Genomic DNA, 23,813 nt, shown 5'->3' with positions numbered 1-23,813 from the left:
CCTTTTTTCCTTTCCCTCTCTTATTATTATTAAAATCCTACAATCAAAAGCATTTATTATGTGCTTAATATTTTCAAAGCACTATGGTATGCCCTAAAAATACAAAGGGAAAAGGAAGACAATCTACTCTCAAAGAGCTCACATTCTAATGGAAGAAACAGCACATGTGCTCTGCATAGATGATGGGATTTTCTCATTTGGAATTTTTTCCATTAATGAAATTATATAAGACTGATAGACAGACAGATAGATAAAGAGACATACACAGAGAGAAAGAGAAAGAGAGAGATGGATAGATGGATAGTATGATAGACAGACATATAGTTGTTTATATGTTTGAGTTATGTCTGAATTTTTGCGACACCATTTGAGGTTTTCTTGGCAAAGATAATGGAGTGGTTTTCCATTTCATACTCAAGCTCACTTTACAGCTGAGGAAATTATGGCAAACAAGGTTAAGTGACTTGACCAGGGTCACACAGCTAGGAAGTATCTGAGACCAGACTTGAATTCATGAAGATGAGTCCTCCTGACTCCGGGCCTACTGTTCTATCCACTTACCATTTAGTTTCTACACACACACATACACACACACATACTTATACACATTCATATACATTATTTATTATATTATTACTATATGATATATATAATATTATGTATAATATATATGACATATTCATATAACATGCATGCTTATATGTATAAATATGTGTATGTCATCTATAAGCTTATATTAATATATGTGTATTATAGAAATAAATATCCATATGCATGTATGTATATTTGTGTATGTATATGCTAGTATATATCTATGTGTATATCCATACATAGACATGCATGCATGGATAGACATTCTCATAGATTGCTTTGTATATGCATATACATAGATACTTGTGTATACATACAAATATTTATTAAAAGGAAGAAACATTTTATTTTACAGAAAGTTTACTATTTGGATAGCTTAAAAGTAGTACTAAGTCATGATACACTTTTTGTTAGAGATAATAACCCAAATGACAAAACTGGGTGCATTTGAGAATTCCTGTCTCCTCTGCCAAAAGCATCCAAGCTTTGAAAGTTCTTAGCCAGGCTCTGAGATAGTTTCTAAGGTTTCTTCTAGCTATAGAATTTAAACTGCCAATTGCTTGACTTACTCCATCTATTGTCTCAGCCCTCCCTGATCTAATGTTTGCTTGTTTGTTTGTTTTTTGGTTTGGTTTTTTGGTTTTTTGCAGTGTTACAGTTCGGCTTCGTCACCATCTTTGTGGCAGCTTTCCCTCTTGCCCCGCTCCTAGCCCTGATGAATAACATCATTGAAATCCGACTAGATGCCTACAAATTTGTCACTCAGTGGAGAAGACCTTTGCCTGCAAGAGCAACCAATATAGGTAAGTAAGCATGTGAAATTAGAAATCTCTCTGTTGATGAGCCAAATCATCAGTCATATCTCAGTATACATTCCTGAGGATTGATTTGCACCACCAAGGACGGGGACTAAAAAAGGATGCTTAAAATGATGGCTGCACAGTTTATGGATTCTCCCAAGTGAATGGATACTACACAAGTTGAAACAGTCCATTTGCAGATTCTACTGTCTAACTCTTGTCTCTCCCAACCTTTGACTCTGATTTGTCAAAAAAGTAAAAAATTCCATCCACTGTCTGGTCATATTATTCCCCATGGGCATATTTGAAAGAAAGCTAAATCTGTAAACAATTAAGGGGAATAATAATAATAATAATAACATGTTAAAGACATATAAATATAGTTTAGGAATATATAGACACTCCTTCAAAGAGTAATGGTAATGGCTGAAGAATATGTGTGCATCATTGTATGAATTGAATATTACAGAAAATAGTTTATATCTGACTCTACCCTATTTAACATCTAAGAATCAAAAGTGGAATTAAAAAGCCCTCCATGGGTAACATCCTTGAGAATTCAATCAACAACATATTGACACCAAACAGCTGGCAGAATTGTTTATAAAAAAGAAAGGACTTTTATAGGAATTCAAGCCTAAATTATCACAAGAAATTTTAAAAGGGATTTCAGTTTTGCCTAAGGAAATTTAGTTTAGTGATTAGTGTAGTTATTACACGGAAATGGTAGAAACTACAAAGCACATCATCATCATAGGCTGAGAACATTTAGTACTTATTAAATAGCTGACAAGATATCACCTAGAATTATATGTCACAAACTTGGTTGCTTCCACAAACTAGGAGACAAAAGATCTTTGTACTACATATTCAAACCTCAAACTCTCCTTGAAAATTCAATGAATAGACTGTAGTGTACGATACTATCACAGATGAAATAGTTATCCACATTTGATTAGGCATGACATTGGTCTATAAAAATTTAAAAATAATGTTTTCTTTATTCATATTCACAAATATTCATAATCTCCAAAATTTTCAAAATATTGAGATCTAGGCAAAGAAATCCAAACCAGATGGAAACAGAATGATGTCACCCCAGGCATCTAGACTCCTACAGAAGTCATCCCAGATATGCTTTTAATGAAACTGCAGAATATAAACTTGTTCCCTAATAGAGCGTTTATGTTCCATTGGAATAATCAATTATTTTGTTTGCCTATGTGATAGTCTGCAGAGCATTAAACATACAAGAATATTCACAGGATAATTACTCATTGGGGGAGCATTTTTATCTGAATTATATCAAAATTATATTAAAAAGATGAAAAGATGACCTAATAATAATAACAGCAATAGCAGATCATGATTCTATAGGGCTTTTAAAAGCTTAGAAATATCTATCTTTATAACTACCCTAGTAAATGATCCAGAAAACATTCTTATCCCTGTTTATTTCATGAAATAGATTTATATTCTGGCTGTAGTAATTCTACCTGTGGTTTTTTGTTTCTGTCTATAAAACAAATTAAGGCTTCTCCTAGGAAATCAAGCTAACTGCCATGAAGGTATTAGATTTAGTTTTTTTTTCAGACACAGAAGACAGAGGATCAAGGGTGAGATTTACGAGGGAGATGATATTTAAGGAAAAACCTGCTGATAATCAAAACTGTGAGAGAGTGGAATGGGCTGCCTTAGGAGGCAGCATAGTTTTCCTGACAATAGGTCTTCAAGCAGAGACTGGAAATTATTAGGAATATTATAGAGATAATACTTTTTTAATTATTTTTTTCATTCAACAACTCCTTATTTTCCCCATACCATAGAAAGCATCATCCGGCAAGATATATAGATTATATCTTTCATATTTCTACTTCTCAGTTCATTCTCTGGAGGTGAACATTTACCCGCTATTCTTCAAATATTAAATCTATATAGAAAGTTCTCTTGGTTCTATTCATTTCACTCTTCATTATCTCGTGTAGTTCTTCCCTTGGATTTTTTTTTTAATGTATCTGCTCATAGAGGGAATTCTTGTACAGGCTTAGGGATGGACTGGTTGGCCTCAAAGGTTTCCTCTAGCGCTGAAACTGATTCTAAATAATGTTGTGCCTTTCAGTAGTTGCCTCATGAGTAAAACAGGGGGTCTAATCAAGATAGACTTTATGGTCTTATTTAATTCTTCTACAAATTCATTCAGTAAGACATTAGGAAAGAAATAGTCAAGGTGTAATAGGCCAAGGCAAGGTCAAGTTGGAATCTTGATGGTTGAAGTATGCGGACGGGGGAATTGGGGTGATTGGGAGCTTGGGAATGTGGAAGATCCTAGCAATTACAGGGCTTGGAAGGTGATTAGTTTATGATCCATAGAATGAACTAGGTAATTGAGAAGGAAAGGAATTCAAATATAGAGCAAGGGTAGGAAGTTCTAATTTCCTTGCTAATGTGGAGTCAGATGGTTGACATAAGCAGCCAAAGTTGACACCCAAAGGCAAATCCATGTGGTCAAAGCCAGAAAGGCAATAAAAATGCAGTATGGATATGGTCAACAAAAGCCAAATTTCATGACACGGGAAGATTATGACATTAGGATGTACAACTATTTAACAGAGTGGTTGAGCATAGGTTAGGCAGGAGAAAATCTACCCTAGTCTTCACTGTAGTTGGGTAGTTTTCAAGATAGCATTTGGAAGTCTTTATCAAAGATCTAAAAACAAAAGATAAAAAAAGAAAAAAGAAAAAAATGCTTCTGAGAACTTTCATATTCCATTCTATCATGCCCCAGTCTCTTGCCTTCTGGGGAAAGGAGAGAAATGTCATTCCATCCCACTATGACTCTTGGATGATTGCTTTCCTTTGGCAATCAGGGAAGAAATGCCTTCCCTCATATCAGTTCTTCTGCCAGGTCTTCTGCCTTTGGGGGAAGAGAAAAAAATGTCATTCTGGCTTATCTTCTGCTAGTCTCCTTCCTTCAAGGAAAAAGAGAAATATTATCCCCCCATATCTTCCCACTAGTCTTCATCAGAGCTGCCTAAAGCCTTACTCCTCCCTCCTTTCCATCTGAAAATCAAATCAGTTGCCAAGATCTGTTGACTGCTCTCAGTTTAACATCTCTTGGAATATAGCTCCTTCTCCCCCTGACCTTGCCACCACCCAGGTTCAGGCCCTCAACAAGAAGAGCTTGGGCTGTTGCAATAACTTTCTAAGATCTCCCTTTCTCAATTCTCTCCTCGGTTGTCCAAATATTCTCCTAAAAATTTGACCATATCACTTCCTTGAATCAAGTTTCCATGGCTCAAATTCCAGTTGCCTCCAGGATCAAATATAAAGTCCTCCACTTAGCACGTAAAGCCCTTCACCACCTGTCCCCCTCCTACCATTTCAGTTTCCATAAGCCTTACCCGCATATACTCTTCTACCTGACTTCCTTACTATTTATTGCTTGAACAAGTCACTCCACATCCTCCACATCACTGTTTACTTGTGTTCTTATTGTGTTTACTATCAACCAAAAGTCAAATAAATTCATTGGTTTGATTTTTTTTTTAATTCATCGCCTGTCCGCCATGTCTGGAATTCTCTCCCTTCCCATCCCTGCCTGCTGGCTTCCTGCCATTCTCAATGAAAGTTCCACCTTCTGTGAACATCCTTAATACTAGTACGTTACTTCTATGTAATATCTCCAGTTTATCCTAAATGGGTCTGGTTTATACATAGTTGTTGAACATTTTCTCCCCCATTACACTGTGAGCTTCTTAAGAACAGAGACTTATCTTTTGTCTTCCTTTGTGTCTCCAAGTCTTAGGACAGCTCCTGGCATATATATGCCTCTTAAATGCTTATAGAGTAAGACCCGAGTTCAAATCCCACCTTCTGACTCTTCCAAGCTATATGAACTTGGACAAGTCACTTAACTCCAATTGCCTAGCCCTTACCTCTCTTCTGCCTTAGAATTGACAGTAAGGCAGAAAATAATGATTTTTTTTTAAATGCTTATGGAGTGATACATTTCTTCCTGGTGGAATGAATCAATAAATCAATAAAAAATTATTCATCACTTATCATGTACTAAGCATTTGGATACAAATAATAAAAAGGGGAGCTAGTCCCTGTTCTCAAGGAGCTTATATTCTTTTTTAAAAAATAAACCCTTACTTTCTGTCTTTAGAACCAATATTGGTTCTAAAGCAGAAGAGTGGTAAGGCCTGGGCAATGGGGGTTAAGTGAGTTGCCCAGGGTCACTCAGCTGAGAAGTGTCTGAGGCCAGATTTGAACCTAGGACCTCCCATCTCTGTGCCTGGCTCTCAATCCATAGAGACACCCAATGGCCCCCAGAAGTTTACATTCTAATAGAGGAGGTAATGCATATGAAAGTCCCAGGAGCAAGTCAAATGGAAAAGTCCCATATTCCTAAGGTTGCAACAGTACAACAGATGGTTGTATCTGGGGCATCATTTCCACTCATAAAATCATTTTCATTTCCTGATGTTACACCATTTGACAGTGCCAAGGACTGCTGTGTCCAGAACTTTCTTTTCTGGGTCTTTACTAAATGTGACTGCAGCATCTGGAGGATCAGTTGCCAGACTGCATCTCCACAGGGCTTGCTTCCCAGCATCATGCTGGGGCACCGAACTGGAAATGCTGCTCATCCCAAGGCTTTGGGGGTCAAGGCTCTGGGCTGTCTCCAGAGCCCGAGGGAGGACGGTGGCCAAAGTGGATGTGGCCATTTGACCCTCCTATCACATGTTGCCTCCTCTCTCTCCCTTGGGGTCCCCGCTACTTCAGCTACACTAGAGAATAATGATAAGAGTAAAATAACAACAACAACTCACATTTACATAATGCTGTGTTATGAGCCAGGGATTGTGTGAAGAACTTTAAAATTCTTATCTTCTTTAATCCTCACCACAGCCCTAAAAAGTAGGTTGTACATCTTAGATTTGGAGAAGAGAACTGCAGAAGCCATTTAGTTCAACCCTCTCATTTTATCAATAAGGAAATGGAAGCACAAGGAATTTGTGATTTGTCCGGGGTCCCACAGATGGCAAACATCAGAGCTGACTTGATTCCTCAGACTCCAAACGGAGCGTTTTCTCTAATATTCATTTCCTTTCTGTGTAGTGAGTCCCCCCAAAGAGGTGAACGCCTTGATGGAAATGACTATTTCCATTTTGTTTTGTATCCTCCAGTGCCCCCTACTATAGTACCTTATGTGGAGTAGATGCTTAATAATTATCTGTTCAATTGTTGAATTTCATCCTTGCCACTGATCTAGAATCTTTCCCTTCCCAGGAATCTGGTATGGAATTCTTGAAGGAATCGGCGTATTAGCTGTCATCACCAATGCGTTTGTAATTGCTATCACTTCTGATTACATCCCACGCTTTGTCTATGCATTCAGATATGGTCCCTGTAAAGGGCAAGGCTATAGTCAAGAAAGGTAAGGCTAGAATCCCAACAATACCTTTTTATGTCCGATAAAATGGGGCCGTGTTGGCACAGATGGGTGTTGGGAGGTGCAAGTCTACATGCTGCACTGGGAATCATGAAGTCCCTGGTGATGCATGGGCAGCCTAAGCACTGCCAATTCTATGGCATGGTGATAGGTGAAACACTGCTACTGTAGGCAGCTAGTTCCTCAGACACAGAAATGCGTAGTCAGGAGCATCGTGCCAATGCCAGGAACATGGTGAGGAACTATTATTGTGCTATGAGAAACGAGGGAATAGAGGGTTTCAGAAAATCCTGGAAAAACTTCTATAAACTGATTCATTAGGAAATAAGATAATGAGAGGAATAATTCCTACTCTTTCACCAAGATCACATTAAAAGGAATATAAAAATGAAAACTTTTGTAAACTAATGAAGAAATGAGCAGAACCAAGAGAATGATTTACACACATACAAAAAAATGTAAGAATAAACACCTTAGAAAATGATGACAAGTAGGCTTGATATAAGATGTATAATTTATGCATATATCATTATAGTATTTTAGAGTATATATAGTTTATTATATGTATATTATTTTACTTCTGTTCATATATTTCTAGTTCTATTATTTATTAGTATATAGTATATATAACACATTTTTCTTTCTTTATTTATAATATATATGTGTTATATATAATATATTATGGTTTGTATATATAATATACTTACTATAATATATGATAATATAATATATGATATATAATATAAAATATTATATGATATGATATATGATATGTGATATATGTATGATAAAATATATCATATATAATAAAATATATGATATGGTATGATATGTGATATAATATAATGTAATTTGATGTGATATAATATAATATATTATATGATGTAATATATGATATAACAATATAATGTAATATGATATATCATAAAATATGATATAATATAATGTGATATAATGTATTATTATATGATATATGTGCTGTAATATATGATATAGTATAATATAATACAGTATAATATAGTGTAATATAATGTAGTATAACATAACATAATATAACACAACACAACACAACATAATATAATATAATATAATTTGATATGATATATGATATGATATATGATATGATATATGAATGATATAATATAATATAATTAATATAATTAATGTAATATAATATAATATAATACAATACAATACAATACAACATAACATAACATAACATAATATAATTAATATAATATAATTAATATAATATAATATAATAATGTAATGTAATGTAACTATGCATGTATATGTTTCTATATGCATGTGTATATATATATATGCTCACAGGCATATTATATATGTACATGTATATGCATGTATGGCTTTATATGTGTATATATGTGTGTATGTATATAGGTTTACATATATGGCAAATGAGGATTTTCCCCCCCTTAACTGCCTATTTGCTACAAGGAATTTTTCCTTTTCTTTCTGGTGGGCTGGGATATGGGAAAGAGGGAAAATACATTTCTAGAATTCTTTTTTATTTTTTAGTAGAGAGGTAAGGTTGCTACAAATATGGCAAGCCGCATGCATTTGCCGAGGAGGATACAACATATTAGTTTTCCTTAACTAACTTTGTTACAAGAAATCTCTCATTCAGGGACCTATACATCTTTTTTCTGTACAAATAAAACATTTTAAAAAGAAAGTCATAGAAGTGAATGGATGCAAAACACTTGGTAACCATAAAGCTGTATATAAAACTGTGATTAGAAAGTCAACCCCGATTCCTAGGAAGTTGTTGGGAAGCTCTGACTTCCATCCCCTGTCAAAGAAGGATAAAATTGCTGCTACCTCTTCTGCCATCTAGTGGCTAAATCGTGGTGGTGCTACTCCATATTGTGTTAGTTTCCTTTTGGGGATATGCCTCCTACTCCTGACATCCAGGCATTCCTTTCCCATTCTATACAGTCTGGCACGTTTAAATCTTTCTCATTATTCATCTGACAAAGTGCCAGACTTGGAGTTAGGAAACCCTGGGTTCGAATGTAAGTTGTATGATTGTGGGCAAATCACATAATTTTCATTACGGTCATCGACTCAATAAGAAGGAGAAAGAGAAAGAGTTCATTTATGGGAAATGTTATGATTATAAGTAACTTTGCATACATTATCCCATCTGCCCTTTACAATAATCTCCTTTTGCACGAAATGAGGAAAATGGCACCTATGGTACATTAGCAATAGTCCTGGCTGTGGAGTCAAAGGCCAGGGCTCCAATCCCACCTTTCTACATTTTCTGGGTGTACCCTTAGACGAGCCCCTTAATCCCACTAGCCCTTGGTTTCCTGAACTGTAACATAAGAGAGTCAGACTGGATAGTGGGGGCTTCCCTCTCCAGCTCCAGACTCCAAATGCAAAGGACATGATGTCCAAGAAGCCTTTGTAGACCTTGAAAATATCCTATAGATGTCAGCTATGATTATTCTAAACTACATTTCATTGAAATCACTTGCTATGCATTTTTATGCCAGTTGGTGTTATATTAGCTGTGTGACTCTAGGCAAGTCACTTCTCCCTCAGCTTTAGTCTCCTCATCTGTTAAATGGGGGTAATGATAGTACCTAATTCACAGGGTCATTTCAAGGCTCAAGTGAGAGAATATATATAAAGTGCTTGATAAAACCTTAAGTCATATATAAATGCTATTGTTGTTATTCATAATAGTCATCAGGGGGAAGCTGGGTAGCTCAGTGGATTGAGAGCCAGCCCTAGAGATGGGAGGTCCTGGGTTCAAATCTGGCCTCAGACACTTCCCAGCTCGGTGACCCTGGGCAAGTCACTTAACCCCCATTGCCTATCCCTTATCACTCTTCTGCCTTGGAGCCAATACACAATATAGACTCCAAGAAGGAAGGTAAGGGTTTAAAAAATAATAATAGTCATCAAACCATCTGAGCAACAACTGCTACCCTGAAATAAAAAAATGCAGTAAAAACATTATCATCTTTAGCATTTTAAGAGCATGACCTATTTATTCCATTGGAGTGGATGAACTGTTTTTTCCCAATTTATTCATTATTTTGTTGTTGTTCGAGCATTTCAGTTGTGTCTGACTCTGCCTGGTCCTATTTGGGGTGTTCTTGGCAAAGATCCTGGAGTGCTCTGCCATTTCCTTCTCCAGCTCATTTTATAGATGAGGAAATTGAGGCAAATAAGGTTAGGTAACTTGCCCAGGTCACAGAGCTGGTAAGTGTGGAGGCAGATTCCTCTTCCTGACTCTGGGCCCAGAGCTCTAAGCACTGGACCACATACTGGTCAAAAAGTTGTCTCTGCATGCCAGAGCCGAGCACATATTCAAGGTGCCAAGGTCTCTGTAGGCATACCTGTGGTCTGAATTCAAAGCCAATGCCATTCCTAAAAAGCCCTCTGACCTATCTGCCTGGCTTAATTCTACCCAACAGCCAAAGACTCCTCGGTCACACCTCCTTTGGGAAACCTCCTCTGTTTGCACTAGCCTTGGCTCTGAATTCCAATTTTACCCCAACAAATATTTATAGGATTAAGGACTCAGAAATAGAAGGTTGAGGTCGCCAAGGATAACCTTCTTATTTAACAGAGGAGGAAACTGAGGCTGAAAGATGAAATTATTTGCCCAAAGTCATAATTGTTATCAGAGGCAGATCTGGGTTGGCAATGTAGACTCTAGTACACCTTATCCAGCATTCTGGCCATTATACCAAGCACTGGCTTAAGTGTCCATAAAGCTCATTGTGCTACTGATGCAAGTCCTCTGCCTATAAAAAGGTTCCATTCCTGCTCAACGTTGCAAGCCTACGGTTGGATTAACCTAATGAGTCACTCAGACTCCTCTGTAGCTCCCACTCTGAGATGATAATAATAGCTGTTAAAAATATAAGAAATGACAATTTGTATATAAATCTAGAGAACTAGAATGACTTGGATATATTATTCTAGTCTGTATACACTTCCTAAGTGTTCTTCTGACTGGCTGACTCATAACAACCCATTAAGGTAGTTAGAATAAGTATTATTATTCCCATTTTGTACATAAGGAGACTGAGGTCCAGTGTGGTTCAATGGTTTGTCCATAGTTACACAGCTAGTGAGTGCAGAGCCAGGACTGGAACAAAAGTTGTAAGCTCTTTTCACCAAAGACATGCTCGTGTCTAATTCATCCTATACAGCCTTCTTTTTATACCCTTCTCCCCTTTCTAATGACTAATTTTTTTTTAAACCCTTACCTTCCATCTTGGAATCAGTACTGTGTATTGGCTCCAAGGCAGAAGAGTGGTAAGGGCAAGGCAATGGGGGTCAAGTGACTTGCCCAGGGTCACACAGCTGGGAAGTGTCTGAGGCCAGATTTGAACCTAGGACCTCCCATCTCTAGGCCTGGCTCTCAATCCATTCAGCTACCCAGCTGCCCCCTGACTAATTTCTAATTACACATCTCTCCTACTCTTTATAGGCAGCTAGGTAGGGGTCAAGTACAGAGGACCCCAGATTTGGAGTCAGGAAAACTTAAGGTCAAATTTCTATACAAATCTGGACAACTCATTTAATCCCTCTTTCCTCACCTTAAAAAGGAGCTGATCACAGCACTAACTTCCCACAGTTAGAAGGATAAAATGCAAGATTTATAAAGTGTTAGGTAAATAGTAAAGAGCTGTATAAATGTTTATTATTATTACCTTTTACAATAAAAATTTTCTGGGAAAATATTGTCAATGCTGCTCTCACATCATTCTCTTATAATTATAATACCTCTTGTATATATTATATAATACTATATATTATATTATACCATATGTTATATATAATATTATCTAATACTATGTTATATATTATATGTATTGTACAATATTGTACAATTATAGTTATATTGTATCTGCATGTTATTAAATTTTATTTATATTTTATATAATATATTTATGTTATTACATTTATATTATATATTATTTTATAGTTTATATTTTATGTATTATATGATATAATGTACATTATATTTTATGTTATATTTATATTATTTCATATATTATATATTATATTTTATTCTACTATATATTCTATTATAATTTGTTATTATATTTATATTATACTTACATTGTTTTATATTTATATATTATATTTTACATTTTATATAATATTACATATATTTTGCTATATGATATATTGTATTTATAGCATATTTTATGCTATGTTTATATTATACTATATTTATAATACCCATTATTTATTATATATTATTATCATATTATATAAAACCCATTATACATTACATATTATAACTATAACACCCCTTGTAATGGCATGTTCATCCCTCCCACTCTAGCAATTCCAAATGATTCTCATTTCAGTCTTTTTGATTCTCAACTGGGGTCAGCTAGATGGCGCAATGGATAGGGTCCCTGGTCATGAATTAGAAAGATTCATTGTCCTGAATTCAAATCCAGACTCATATAATTACTAGGTGTGACCCTAAGCAAGTCACTTAACCTTGTTTATCTCAGTTTCCTCATCCATAAAATGAATTGGAGAAGGCAATGGCAAACCACTCCAGTGTCTTTGCCAAGAACATCCCAAATGGGGTCACAAAGAGTTAGAGATGACCGGACAAAAACAAAAACAAAAACAAATTCAACTCAATAATCATTGATGAAGAAAATTTATTCTGTAAACCACAGACAAACCATTTTTTTTTCCTTTGTTTCTCCCAGGTGTTTAAAAGGGTATGTCAACAGCAGCTTATCAGTGTTTGACCTGAGTGAACTTGGCCCAGGCCACTCCGGTTACTGCAGGTATCTATCTCGGGCGTATTTTTAGTTTCCCATGATGTCTTTTCTCTCCCTGGGACCTAATGAAGCCTTTGGAATGGTTTGTCCTTGAACTATCTTGAAAATCGGGCACCCTCCAGACCTGGCCACTCTCTGCTCTGTACTTCATGCTCCTTGGTTTTGTGGATTTCAGGTATCGAGACTACCGAGCCCCTCCATGGAGTTCCAATCCGTACGAGTTAACCTTACAATTCTGGCACGTCCTCGCTGCTCGTTTGGCCTTCATAATCGTATTTGAGGTGAGGCAAAGATCCCAAAGAAAAGGCCGTCCCTGGATTGATTATGGTTCCCATTTTTGTAAACAGTGTTTTCCTCCTACAAACTTTACTAGCCTCATTTTATAGATGTAGAAACTAAAGCTCAGTGGATTTAAATGATACAAACAAATGTCAGAACATGGTTCTAAGTGCCCGGGTTTGGAGGCCAACTCAAAACTGAGTCTGTGTCGAATTTTCTGGCACATGATTTATTTCACAAAAACACACACAAAAAAATTTATTTCAACTTAGTATCTAATGAACAGCAACCATGAAGAATTCTGATCTTCATTACTCTTGCAGCTAAGTGACTCGGTGGATAGAGTGCCAGGCTAGAGTCAAGAAAACTCATTTTCCTGAGTTCAAATCCAGCCTTAGAAACTCACTAGCTGTGTGACCCTGGGCAGCTCACTTATCCCTGTTTGCCTTAATTTCCTCATCTAGAAAATAAACTGAAGAAGGAAATGGCAAACCACTCCTGTATCTTTGCCAAGAAAATCCCAAATGGCATCATGCAGACTCAGACACATCTGAAAACCACTTAACAATAAGACTAAAACCTTGTAGAAGAAAACCCTTGAAGGCACTGAGAATGAAGAGATGAATCTAAATTCAGTCTCTTCCCTGAAGGAGTTTAGAGAAATAAGAATAATGTATTTACCCAGGTAACTGTAGCAGAAGAAATATTATGGAAAGTCCAAAGGAGAGTCCAGACAAAAAGCTTGGAAAAGTTTGATGAATACAGAGATCTTTTGCAGCTGGTAATATCAGGGAAGACTTCTTAAAAGATTTTTATAAATTGAGACTTGAAGGAGAAGAAGGATTTTTAACAGCTGAAATTGGAGTGCATAGTAGGGTGAGAATGAGGCAATAAATTCTGGCCAAGTATTTCTGCAGAGCAGCAAAGAGAAAGCCTCATCACTCACTTAGCCTTCTATAGGCCAATAAAAGGCCTCAGAGATGGAGCACGGAGCCTGGACTCAGGAATACTTGGGTTCAAATCCAGCTTGAGATACTTACTAACTCTGTAATCCTAAACTAGTCACTTAACTTCTAACTCAGTTTTCTCAACTGTAAAATGAAGACTATAATTGCACCTAAGACTCCCAAGACTGTTGTGAAGATCAAATTAGATAATATTTTTTAACGAACTCAGCAGAGTTCTTGGATACATAGCAGGTCCTCAATAAATACTGCTTTCCTTCCTAATATTTATTAGAAATGACATGTAAGAGGGCCATTTGCTAGTCCTCTTTTCCTTAACATTTCTTCTCCATTCAATGTCCTTCCACCACCCTCTCCTTGAAACTCCTGTCTAGTTGAATTCCAGTTTCCAAGTTCTTATCACACTTCTTTAAACAGTCTCTCTGTTTTCCTTTTTTTTTTTCACATACTCTGATTATGGCTCTCCTCAAAGGAGAGCCTGGTAGTCTTTTCTTTCTCAAAGAGTTTCTGCAATTCATTCTATCCTCTTTATACCAATCACTCCTAAGTCAACATTTTTTTAATGTCCACCATTGGCATCGAACTTTTAATTTACTCCTCGCAGAATGCATGTCATAGCTCATTTAAGAGCTCAAGTGAGCCTTGACCTCTGTCCTCAAGAAATTCAAAACTTACAATGGAGACAAGCTTCCTACCCACATCTCTGTTCCTTATTTTCGGCTGCTTATTGGACCCTCACTAAATCAATTTCATGTAAATATGGCCAAAATAAACTTGCATCTCCCACTACCATCACCCCTCCCCAGTCCCCAGTTCCCGAATGTGCAATCACCATTATTTTAGTCTAAATATGGAAGTGTTGGCATTTCCCCCATTTCATTGCTTTCGCCAGCCTCTCAGTTGATAAAACTGCCTCTGATATTTTCCCACTTCAATCCTTTGTGTATATTGTTAGTCATCAGAAGACACCACTTTCACGATGACTCTCCACTCTCCTGCTGGAGAGAAAAGATCAGGTAGTCACCATCCTGGTGGTGAAGGAGTTGGCTATGAGGGCAGGAAGACTTGAGTTAAAATCTCACCCCTGACATACACTACCTTTGTGATCTTGGGACCAGACTTTTAACCCCTTGACGGTTAAGCATTCCAGGCAGTTCTTTAAGTTTAGAAATTTCAAAGAAAATAATGACCTGCATCAGTAGAGAATTTCCTGACCCGATGAGTACCCAGTTCCAATAAAATCAAAGATTCTGTCTAAAGATTAATAAGTACTTACTTGGTGCAGGGAATTGAGCTAAGCACTGGCAGATACAAGTGAAATCCAGGAAGACATTCCTAGGCCTCAAAGAGCTTCCATCTAATCATGGGTCATGAGACCTAAAGTTATCTAGAGGGAGATAGAGGTGTGAATATTAAAAGCCTGAATCTAGGGAAGAGAAAGAAAAAAAGCTCGCCAATCAAAACCCTGCTATGTTCCAATATGGTAATAGATTCTAAAACCAAAATTTACATCATGCTTTAAAGGTTTAAAGTAATTTATGTAATTTATCTCTTTTGGTCCTCACAACAATACTAAAGGCAGCATTCCTATTTTATAGTTTAGAAACTCAATACTCAGACAATTTCAGTTATGACATGCCCATGGCCACATAACATAATCACTTTCAGAGTAGGATTTCAAGCCAAAACTGTATTTCAGAAGAGTGAGATCTACTGAGCCACACTGTATGCCAGTGTGTATGCCAGATTCCATTAGATTATGAGTGAGGACAGTCTATTGCTGCCCATTTTGGAGCACTTGGAATATATTAATGGTTTAAATTATTATAGAGTTCTTTAACTATTAAGAGCATCTTTTTCTTATAGGATATATCCTTGGGTGTAGTAGAAATAGGTCTGGATTCCTAAGTAGGGTCTGGGTTTTGCCAGGCCTACCAATAACTCAGCTGTGAGACTATGAAATAGTTAAATTTTCTCCCTGATTTTTCCCTGTGTCTTTCTGTAAAATAGGGAGACCAATTGCCTTATATATCGTTTTGGTTGATTGGGAAGATCAGTTGTCCTTTCTTGCTCTTGCAGAGCTCAGTTTCCCTGTCTATAAATTGAAGAGGTTGAATGCTGAATCCTGACATTCTATGCCTCCATAATATCTACATGCCACAGTGTGTGTGGTACAATGGATAGATAGCCAGTCTTGGAGTAACAGAAGACTCTGGGTCTCAAGTCTCCCCTCTAACACTTCTGACATGGTGATCCCACATGGATTTCCTCCCCTATCATATCCTGAGAGACTCCTTTAGTAATAGAATTTCCTGTTCTAGAACCTCTCCATATTAAAAAAAAAATAGTTTAAAGCCATGATTTATTTGAAACTAAGACCTTAGTCAGGGACATAGACTCTATTCATATGGTAAAATTCAAGGATATGCTAAAACTAGTTCTTGCCAGATTATGAGAGTTGATCATTAAATTTTAAACTACCACAGAAATTCCAACCAGGAATTAAATCACTTAAGAAAGTGATGTAAAAAACATTAATCCTAAAAGATTAAACGTTACTGTGTTATGTATGTCCTTTTTGTGTGTCTGAAAGCCCATTGTTAAACACTTATCCCTACATCCCTGGAAAATGACATCCATTTTCAGAAGAGATTATCATAAATGTACTGTAGCAATAAGTTCCCTTCACAGAGGTCTCCTAAATTCTAACAAGGATCCTTCAGAGATCAGATTCTTTTTTTTTTTAAACCCTTACCTTCCATCTTGGAGTCAATACTGCGTATTGGCTCCAAGGCAGAAGAGTGGTAAGGGCTAGGCAATGGGGGTCAAGTGACTTGCCCAGGGTCACACATCTGGGAAGTGGCTGAAGCCAGATTTGAACCTAGGACCTCCCGTCTCTAGGACTGGTTCTCAATCCACTGTGCTACCCAGCTGCCCCCCAGAGATCAGATTCTTAAGACAGATATTTGCTTTCCATCTTACAGTATTGTCTGTCTTTCATACAATAAAGATTGAAGGAACCCACGTCTTCCACCCTCTTTAAACCATAAAGACAATACATTCGTCTTATATTGGTCCATACCTTCTGTATACAGTGCATCCCTTGCACATATTAGGTGCTTAATAAACATTGGTTGAATTCAGCTATATATAAATGACCTTAATTTCTACTATTGACAAGGAACTCTGAGCCCCAGCTTCCAAATTATGCTATATATTGGTACATTCATGTCTCCTTTTTATTGAAGGTATTATTGACTTATGAATGATGCTATTTTTATCCCCGTGTCCCATTTAATCAACTTGTTATAGAATTATCCAATTAATGCTTATATTAATTTAAATTTAAAGCTCACCTATAATTTTTTTAATGGTCAATAAAGAAAAAGTAGCACTAATGAAAAACTTAGGCACATAGAACTATCATTGAATCATAAATCGCTAATTTGTTTGTTCACCTACCTTTCAAAATGAAGTAATTCAGAAGAAGTAGACCTGGAATGAAATTAATGACACACACTTGACACAGTTTATCTTCCATCTTAGAATCAATATTGGGTATTGGTTCCAAGACAGAAAAAGTAGGCAGGGCTAGGCAATGGGGTATAAGTGACTTGTCCAGGATCACACAGCTAGGAAGTGTCTGAGACCAGATTCAAAGCCAGGACCTTCCCTTTCTTGCATGGTTCTCAATCTGCTCCACCCTAGTTATCTCCATAACACACACTTATGAAGCACTTTAAGTATTAACATATATTTTCTTTACCCAAACCTAAAAAGGCCATTCTTGGCACAAGGGTTATTATTCACATTTTAAAGGTAATATGTAGCATGGTATTATGGGTAAGATGCTAACTTTAGAGTCTGACAGATCTGAGTTAGTCCAGCTTCTAAGACACGTTAAGGAACTTTATAATGTGGGTTTTAAAATATTGTGGCTGGGGGAACTACATCCCCAGCAGTTCTTCCTCCCTACATCCTGATGTGGGATTGGTCTTAAATGGACCAATCCCATGCTAGGGTGGGGCCACGCCCCCTACTCCCTAGCATGGGATTGGTCTTGAATTGGTCCAATCCTGTGCTAGGGAGGGGCCACGCCCTCTCTACTTCCTGGCATGAGATTGGTCTATATAAGAACCAATCCCACGCCTAAGAGGATACTTTGAATCTGAGAAGATTCAGTGTCTAACAGTTAGTGAATTTCAGCCTAGGGAATTCAAGTGGTTTTTTTCTTTAAATAAAGTTTTTGAGAGATCAAAGGCAGATAGTTCTTCAATGGGAAGGTCACTAGCAGCTCTGAAAAAAATGCTGCCAACCTGCATTGATAGAGGGAGCCTCTTCCCTTTGAAATCACAGATCTAGTCCCTAAGCATTATTCTCCCACAAAGGAGCCCAAGACTTGGAAAGTGAGAGACTAGCCCAAGATTACATAGAGAGAACTATTTCTCTTAGTGACAAAGCAAGAATCAGAAATCTGGTGTCCAGATTCCCTGTTCAGACCTCCTCTCCTTGAGCCCATTTCACTTGAACTCTCAAGACGGGTTCCCTCGTAGATTCCTGGAGTATCTTGTTCTTCTCTTGCATTCTTTAGGCATGTGTTCAGTTGGTTTTTCAGTTGTTTCTCTAAAATCCTTGAAAACTTGTTTTTTTTTTTCAACCTTTTTTTCATTTTCAGCACCTTGTTTTTGGAATAAAATCTTTTATTGCTTACCTGATTCCTGACATGCCCAAAGATTTATCTGACCGGGTGCGGCGGGAGAAGTACTTAGTCCAAGAAATGATGTATGATGCAGAATTGGAGCATTTGCAGAAACAGCGGAAATGTCATGGAAAGCATTATCACCAAGAGTGGCCTTAGTCAACCCCAGTGCCCCAGGAGAGACTGAGCAATCAGCAGGGATGGAAGAGGAGACTTGTGGGAAAGCACACAACTGAATAAGTGTGTGGAGATGGTGGACTGGGTGGGGAATGATTGCATCAAAGCCTTTTTCTATCATTGGGAAATCTGCGCTCCAGAGGAGGTCAAAGAAGAGCCCCCACCCAGTGTGGCTATGCACTCTGGTCAGTATGGACCAAAGGAAACCAATAATAGTCTCAGAATCTTCCTTAAGCACTGTGCTTTGGGGAATTTCTAGGACCCTCAAAAAAGTCTGGAGTTCTGAGCCTGGCAAGCAACCCATGGAGATGTTCAAAATAAAGGCATGTGGTTTCTACTCCTACAACTCCTCTTCCCATTGCTCAGTTGTGATGCTTACCAGGAAGAAGTCAAAAGAGCTATTGCCTTGGCTGCTGTTACTTGATATCCTCCCTCCTACTGGCTTCCTGTTCAGTCTCAGCTGCCCTAGTCTCTCCTCCTTCTGTGTTTGTCTCAGTGGAAAATGCCCTGTTGACTGTTGACTATGCAGTTAAAGAATTGCATGGCCCTTTTCATTTGTCTCTTTTTCAAGGTCACACCAAAAAGAAAAAAAACCTACAAATCTAACAGCTATGCTGCCCGTTGGAAGAAAAAGAAAACAGTACTTCCTGGATCTGATACCTTTTATGAGTGGTGTGACTCAGCTGAATGTTAGTTTAATTTTCATAAGAAATAGCCAGTCCCCTACATTGAAGAGAGGACTGGCATTTTCTGATTGAGCATATTTTGTGACGATAGGGTCAATATGAGTTTGCCTTTGAATCTGTTGGGAAAGCTGTCCCAGAATATCACCGTAAAATGATGTAAATATCTATTTTTCCCTTTTTTGTTGTATAGTGGCTTATCAACAGTGTGCAATCTCTAGCTCATTTGACCACAAGCCCCACTCTACATTATGCCCTTTCGTCTTCTTCGTTCAGGGAAAGAGGAGCTAGACAATCTGCACGGGTTTGGCTCTTCTTTTAGAGATATATGCACTCTCTCTCAATGCATGAATGTAACTAAATATTATTGCTAGAATTAGATATTTTCAAGCTTTGCTTTCTACAAAAATCAATCATTTTTGCTTTATTTTGTTTTTGAAACATCACACAAAAAATAATAACAGTTGAGGGAAAAGGTATAGGTTGGGTTTGTACATAGGACCATAGGAGCAGAAGTCAGGGCCAGTTTGAGTTCAGAGGATTAGGGTGAATTAAAATAAACTAATAATACCACAGAGCATTAACCTAAAGCCAGTAGAGTGACTATCTCGTGGATATTGGAAGAGAGAAGAGAAGTATGACAATTCAGGATAATTCTTTTCCTCCATCTTTAAAAAATTCAAGACTAGTCCCCACTTTTTGTAGAAAATCTTTATACTAATAATATATTATTTAGAATTAATTTCAACATTTGTTCTTAAGCATCCCAAAGGGAAACTTCTTTGGAGTTGAGAATTAGAAAAGTTGTGGAAACTAATTTTTCTATAGTTATACCCAATCAGATGAGGCAGCTAAGTGGCACTGGAGAAGGACATGGCAAACCACTCCAGTATCTTTGCCAAGGAAACCTCAAATGGGGTCATGAAGAGTCAGACACAGCTGAAAATGATTGAACATACCATCAGATGCAGATATTAGAATGCAGTTTCTTATTTTGGGAAATTGTTTCCATAAGGAAGACACTGAAATAGTCTCTCCTTTTTTCCCCTTTATTTTACTTTTAGAAGAATGCCAATAAATAATATTTAAAATGCATATGAACTTTTCAGTTTTATGTTAAATGAAGAGCCAAGTTTATGCCTTGCTCCCTAGAGCAAGGGGATTCTTTATATTTTTCTCTGACCTTAAAAGCAAGTGGTAGTTTCTACCCAATCTGCTCCAAAGCTTTCCCTCTTTTCTCTCTCCCGGTTTCCTATTTTTTCTACAAATTTATCCACTAAAAATTACCATAAATTCTATCCAGGAGTTTTAGCACCACTTTTTTGTAGTATGCTACCCTTTCTAGACAGAACCTTCCTAGGGGCACATCTAGACACTGTGCCCAGTTAAATTTGACACATGACCTTTGTGTCTCCAAACTCAAAGTATCTTATTGAACACAAGACAGAAATAGCTATAACTTAGTCCCAACACAGAATAATGTTGGTTTGTAGCATAATTTCCTTAGTCTTACTAGTGCCCTGCCAAGTGGTCCAAGACTAGCTAGAACATATACTTGATTTTTTTTAATCTGAAAAAAAAATGCTGATTGAAATGGAAAAATGATATTTTAATCAAAAAACTGTGATTTTTTATAAATTATTAACTTTATAAATCCAAAAAATAATGAGGAAACATAAAGGATAAATAATAAAAAAATATTTAAAATTTCCCCAATGGATAGAAGCAACAATAGAACCTTAGAAAAATTATATTGGATTATTGAATGGTTGTGTTTCAGTGACCACTGAAGGTCTGTGAATTCAGTGGCAGATCAATAATGCTTCAGTTAACAGACATGCTTGGCTGAATAGCCTTGCATGTGGTTTTTTTTAACCTAGAATGCACATTATTTTACAAAGATATACAGCACACATTCTTCTCAGGAATTCTGTATTACATGAATGCTGTTGAAATATATTTTTCATATCCTACATAAATGTTTTTTGCAAACAATTGAATCATACCTATGCATGTGGGCTGCCTTGTCAAGCTGTCCAATGCTCCTGGGCCTTCTTCCAAGTCAAAGTTTGTGGACAACTTCTTTGAGATCATAGCTGATTGAGTCTATGATTCTTTTGGTCTATGCATGCACTTTGGGGTTACGCTTGAGAGAATGCATGATCAGGCATGACATTGGAACACCACAATTCTTCTAAAATGTTTCTGTAACACTTTGCATAATGTCATGCTAGAGTGGGACAAACAGGAGTCTTTTTCAATCAATAAATTATTATTTACTATCATGATTCTTTTCCATTATGTTTATGTTTCAGCTGCTGCTGAGCAAGAGATGAGACAGGTTGTGGTTTCCAAATTATCATCTCTATCAAAAGAGGCAATTATTCAACATATCCAAATCTTCCTTTCCAACATGTTCCCCATCTTCCAATGAATCTCCATTGCCAAGCCCTTTTTGTTCTTTTGTCTTAGAATCAATACTTAGTATTGATCTAAGGCAGAAGGTAAGGGTTTAATTGATACTGAGTGATGTAAGATTTAGGAAGTAGCAAGCTAGAAAGAGTTATTTTAACAACCAGCTCTCTGGGGGAAAAAAGAACACAAAACACCCTTTTAGGTTTAATCTAAATTATTAACATTTTTGCCATCACTTTTATTAGTATACATAATTATTATTAAAATTAAAATTAAATACTGATTTGTAGTGTTTGCCAATTTCCAAGATGTACACACTGGATATTTAACAATTGACTCTTTTTAGCCAGTTAGATCTGCTTCCAGAGCACTCCTAGATCTGAGTGATAATATTTATGAAGTGCTGGACTTCTACTCAGGAAGGCTTAGACTCAAATTCTCTTGGACATTTTCTAATTGGGTAAGCAGAGACAAGTCACTTAACCTCTTTCTGCCTCAGTTTTCTCAGCTGTAAAATGGCTGTGATACCCTAGGACAGTACTTAAGAGGTTATGTTTTGGGACTCGAGGAAGTGATGAGGAGAGTTTTTCACCATGGATTAGAGCTGGTAAAAAGGAAAGAAAACTAGAGTTGGAGTGTCATGTGGGAGAAAAAGCAAAGAAGACCAATATCAATGCATAGTAGAATATGTGAGTGATGGAGCTATATATAAATTCTCAGCCAACAGTCAATACCAGAAATTCTAATTCCATTCCAACCTGGGACAACTGGTCCAAAATTTAACCTCAGAGAATTAGGAGTGAGATCAACTAGGAAAAACCAGAACTGGTCTAAGACCACTACTGCATCATCTGCTAGTTTCCTATTTTGTATAATTATCCTTGCTATGTAGATATTAAATTCATTTGTTTCTACATTGCTGAAGGTCTTTAAATGCTATAAATTGTCCCTTCAGTTTAAGTTGACTGGGAGAGGCCCTACTGGCTCCACACTAGTTATTGCTTTGCAATGCAAATGATCATAGAGTATTGTGAGGGCTTGTGAATCTCTGTGAGCTAACACAGATCACCTCCCTGGGCAATCCATTGTACTTCTGGGTGAGCTCTCTTTGATAGGTAGTTCTGGGTCATTTCCAAGTTAACACTCAGCTTTTTTGTTGTTTTTTTTTTCTTTTATGGAGCCTAAATCTGCCTCTCTAAGAATCCTACCCTTTGCCCCATACTTCCTCCTTAGAAGAAGGGCAATTTCTCTAAATTATTTCATTTGGATTTAGGGTTGCTTTAGGTGACTGCCAACATGGAATGATTTGTAGAATTTATTTATCCTTAAACTTTCACATGATTTTAGTAATAAATCTTCTAAGAGGCCAGTGTCAGGGAAATCCTGAGAATATGCAATGCAACCCATTTTAAAGCTATTTCTCATGAAAAGACTGTCTTCTTTTAATGGTGTTCCTTTATCACTTTTGTCATGGCTAAGTGGACAGAGGAAAGTTGGTAAATTGATTTAGAATGATGATTGGAGGGTTGCCCAAAATCAGAGGAGCTGAGTGGAAAATCCCCTCAAGTAGGAGGTACAGAGAAGGAATCACCAGTTATAGTCATGGGAATCTGGGTTCATATCCTATCTCCTCTACTTACTAGTAATGTGAACTTGGGTAAATCACATAACCTCCCTTGTCCTCAGTTTCTTCATCAGTAGACAAAGAGGGTTAATCCTTTAAACTGGAGTCTAGTCCCTGATCTACCATGTTAACATGGAATCTAGAAACCCCAAACTTGTAGCCTAGTAAGATCTGACGAAGCCCAAGTTTTAGGACTAGCTTTTAAGTTGGAGACCCCAAAGCTTGTACTTGTACCCTGTTCCCATGAGAATCTACCCTGAAGAGAATCACAGGCTAGCAGGTGCAGACTGAATAATGGACAGTCTCAGTGAGGTGGAACTA

The 23,813-nt window shown here is 37.0% G+C and overlaps 1 protein-coding gene across 6 annotated transcripts in view; it reads left to right on the top strand.

Moving 5' to 3' along the window:
* The window catches only part of ANO3 (anoctamin 3), a 616,473-nt gene extending 594,732 nt beyond the window's left edge, over positions 1–21,741 (top strand). For all 6 annotated transcript variants that reach the window (XM_007497186.3, XM_007497185.3, XM_056802002.1 and 3 more), the window contains 5 exons: positions 1,242–1,394; positions 6,687–6,834; positions 12,576–12,656; positions 12,826–12,931; positions 18,570–21,741. In XM_007497186.3, coding sequence (XP_007497248.1) covers positions 1,242–1,394; positions 6,687–6,834; positions 12,576–12,656; positions 12,826–12,931; positions 18,570–18,752 — 671 coding nt within the window. In that variant the 3' untranslated portion in view covers positions 18,753–21,741. The remainder of the gene's footprint in view (positions 1–1,241; positions 1,395–6,686; positions 6,835–12,575; positions 12,657–12,825; positions 12,932–18,569) is intronic.
* The last annotated feature ends 2,072 nt before the right edge of the window (positions 21,742–23,813 follow it).

This window comes from Monodelphis domestica, chromosome 6 (assembly GCF_027887165.1).
Source record: "Monodelphis domestica isolate mMonDom1 chromosome 6, mMonDom1.pri, whole genome shotgun sequence".
In the NCBI taxonomy this organism is placed as follows: domain Eukaryota; kingdom Metazoa; phylum Chordata; class Mammalia; order Didelphimorphia; family Didelphidae; genus Monodelphis; species Monodelphis domestica.
Note: the sequence above shows the minus strand (reverse complement) of the source record. Positions and strands in the feature narration are given on the sequence as shown.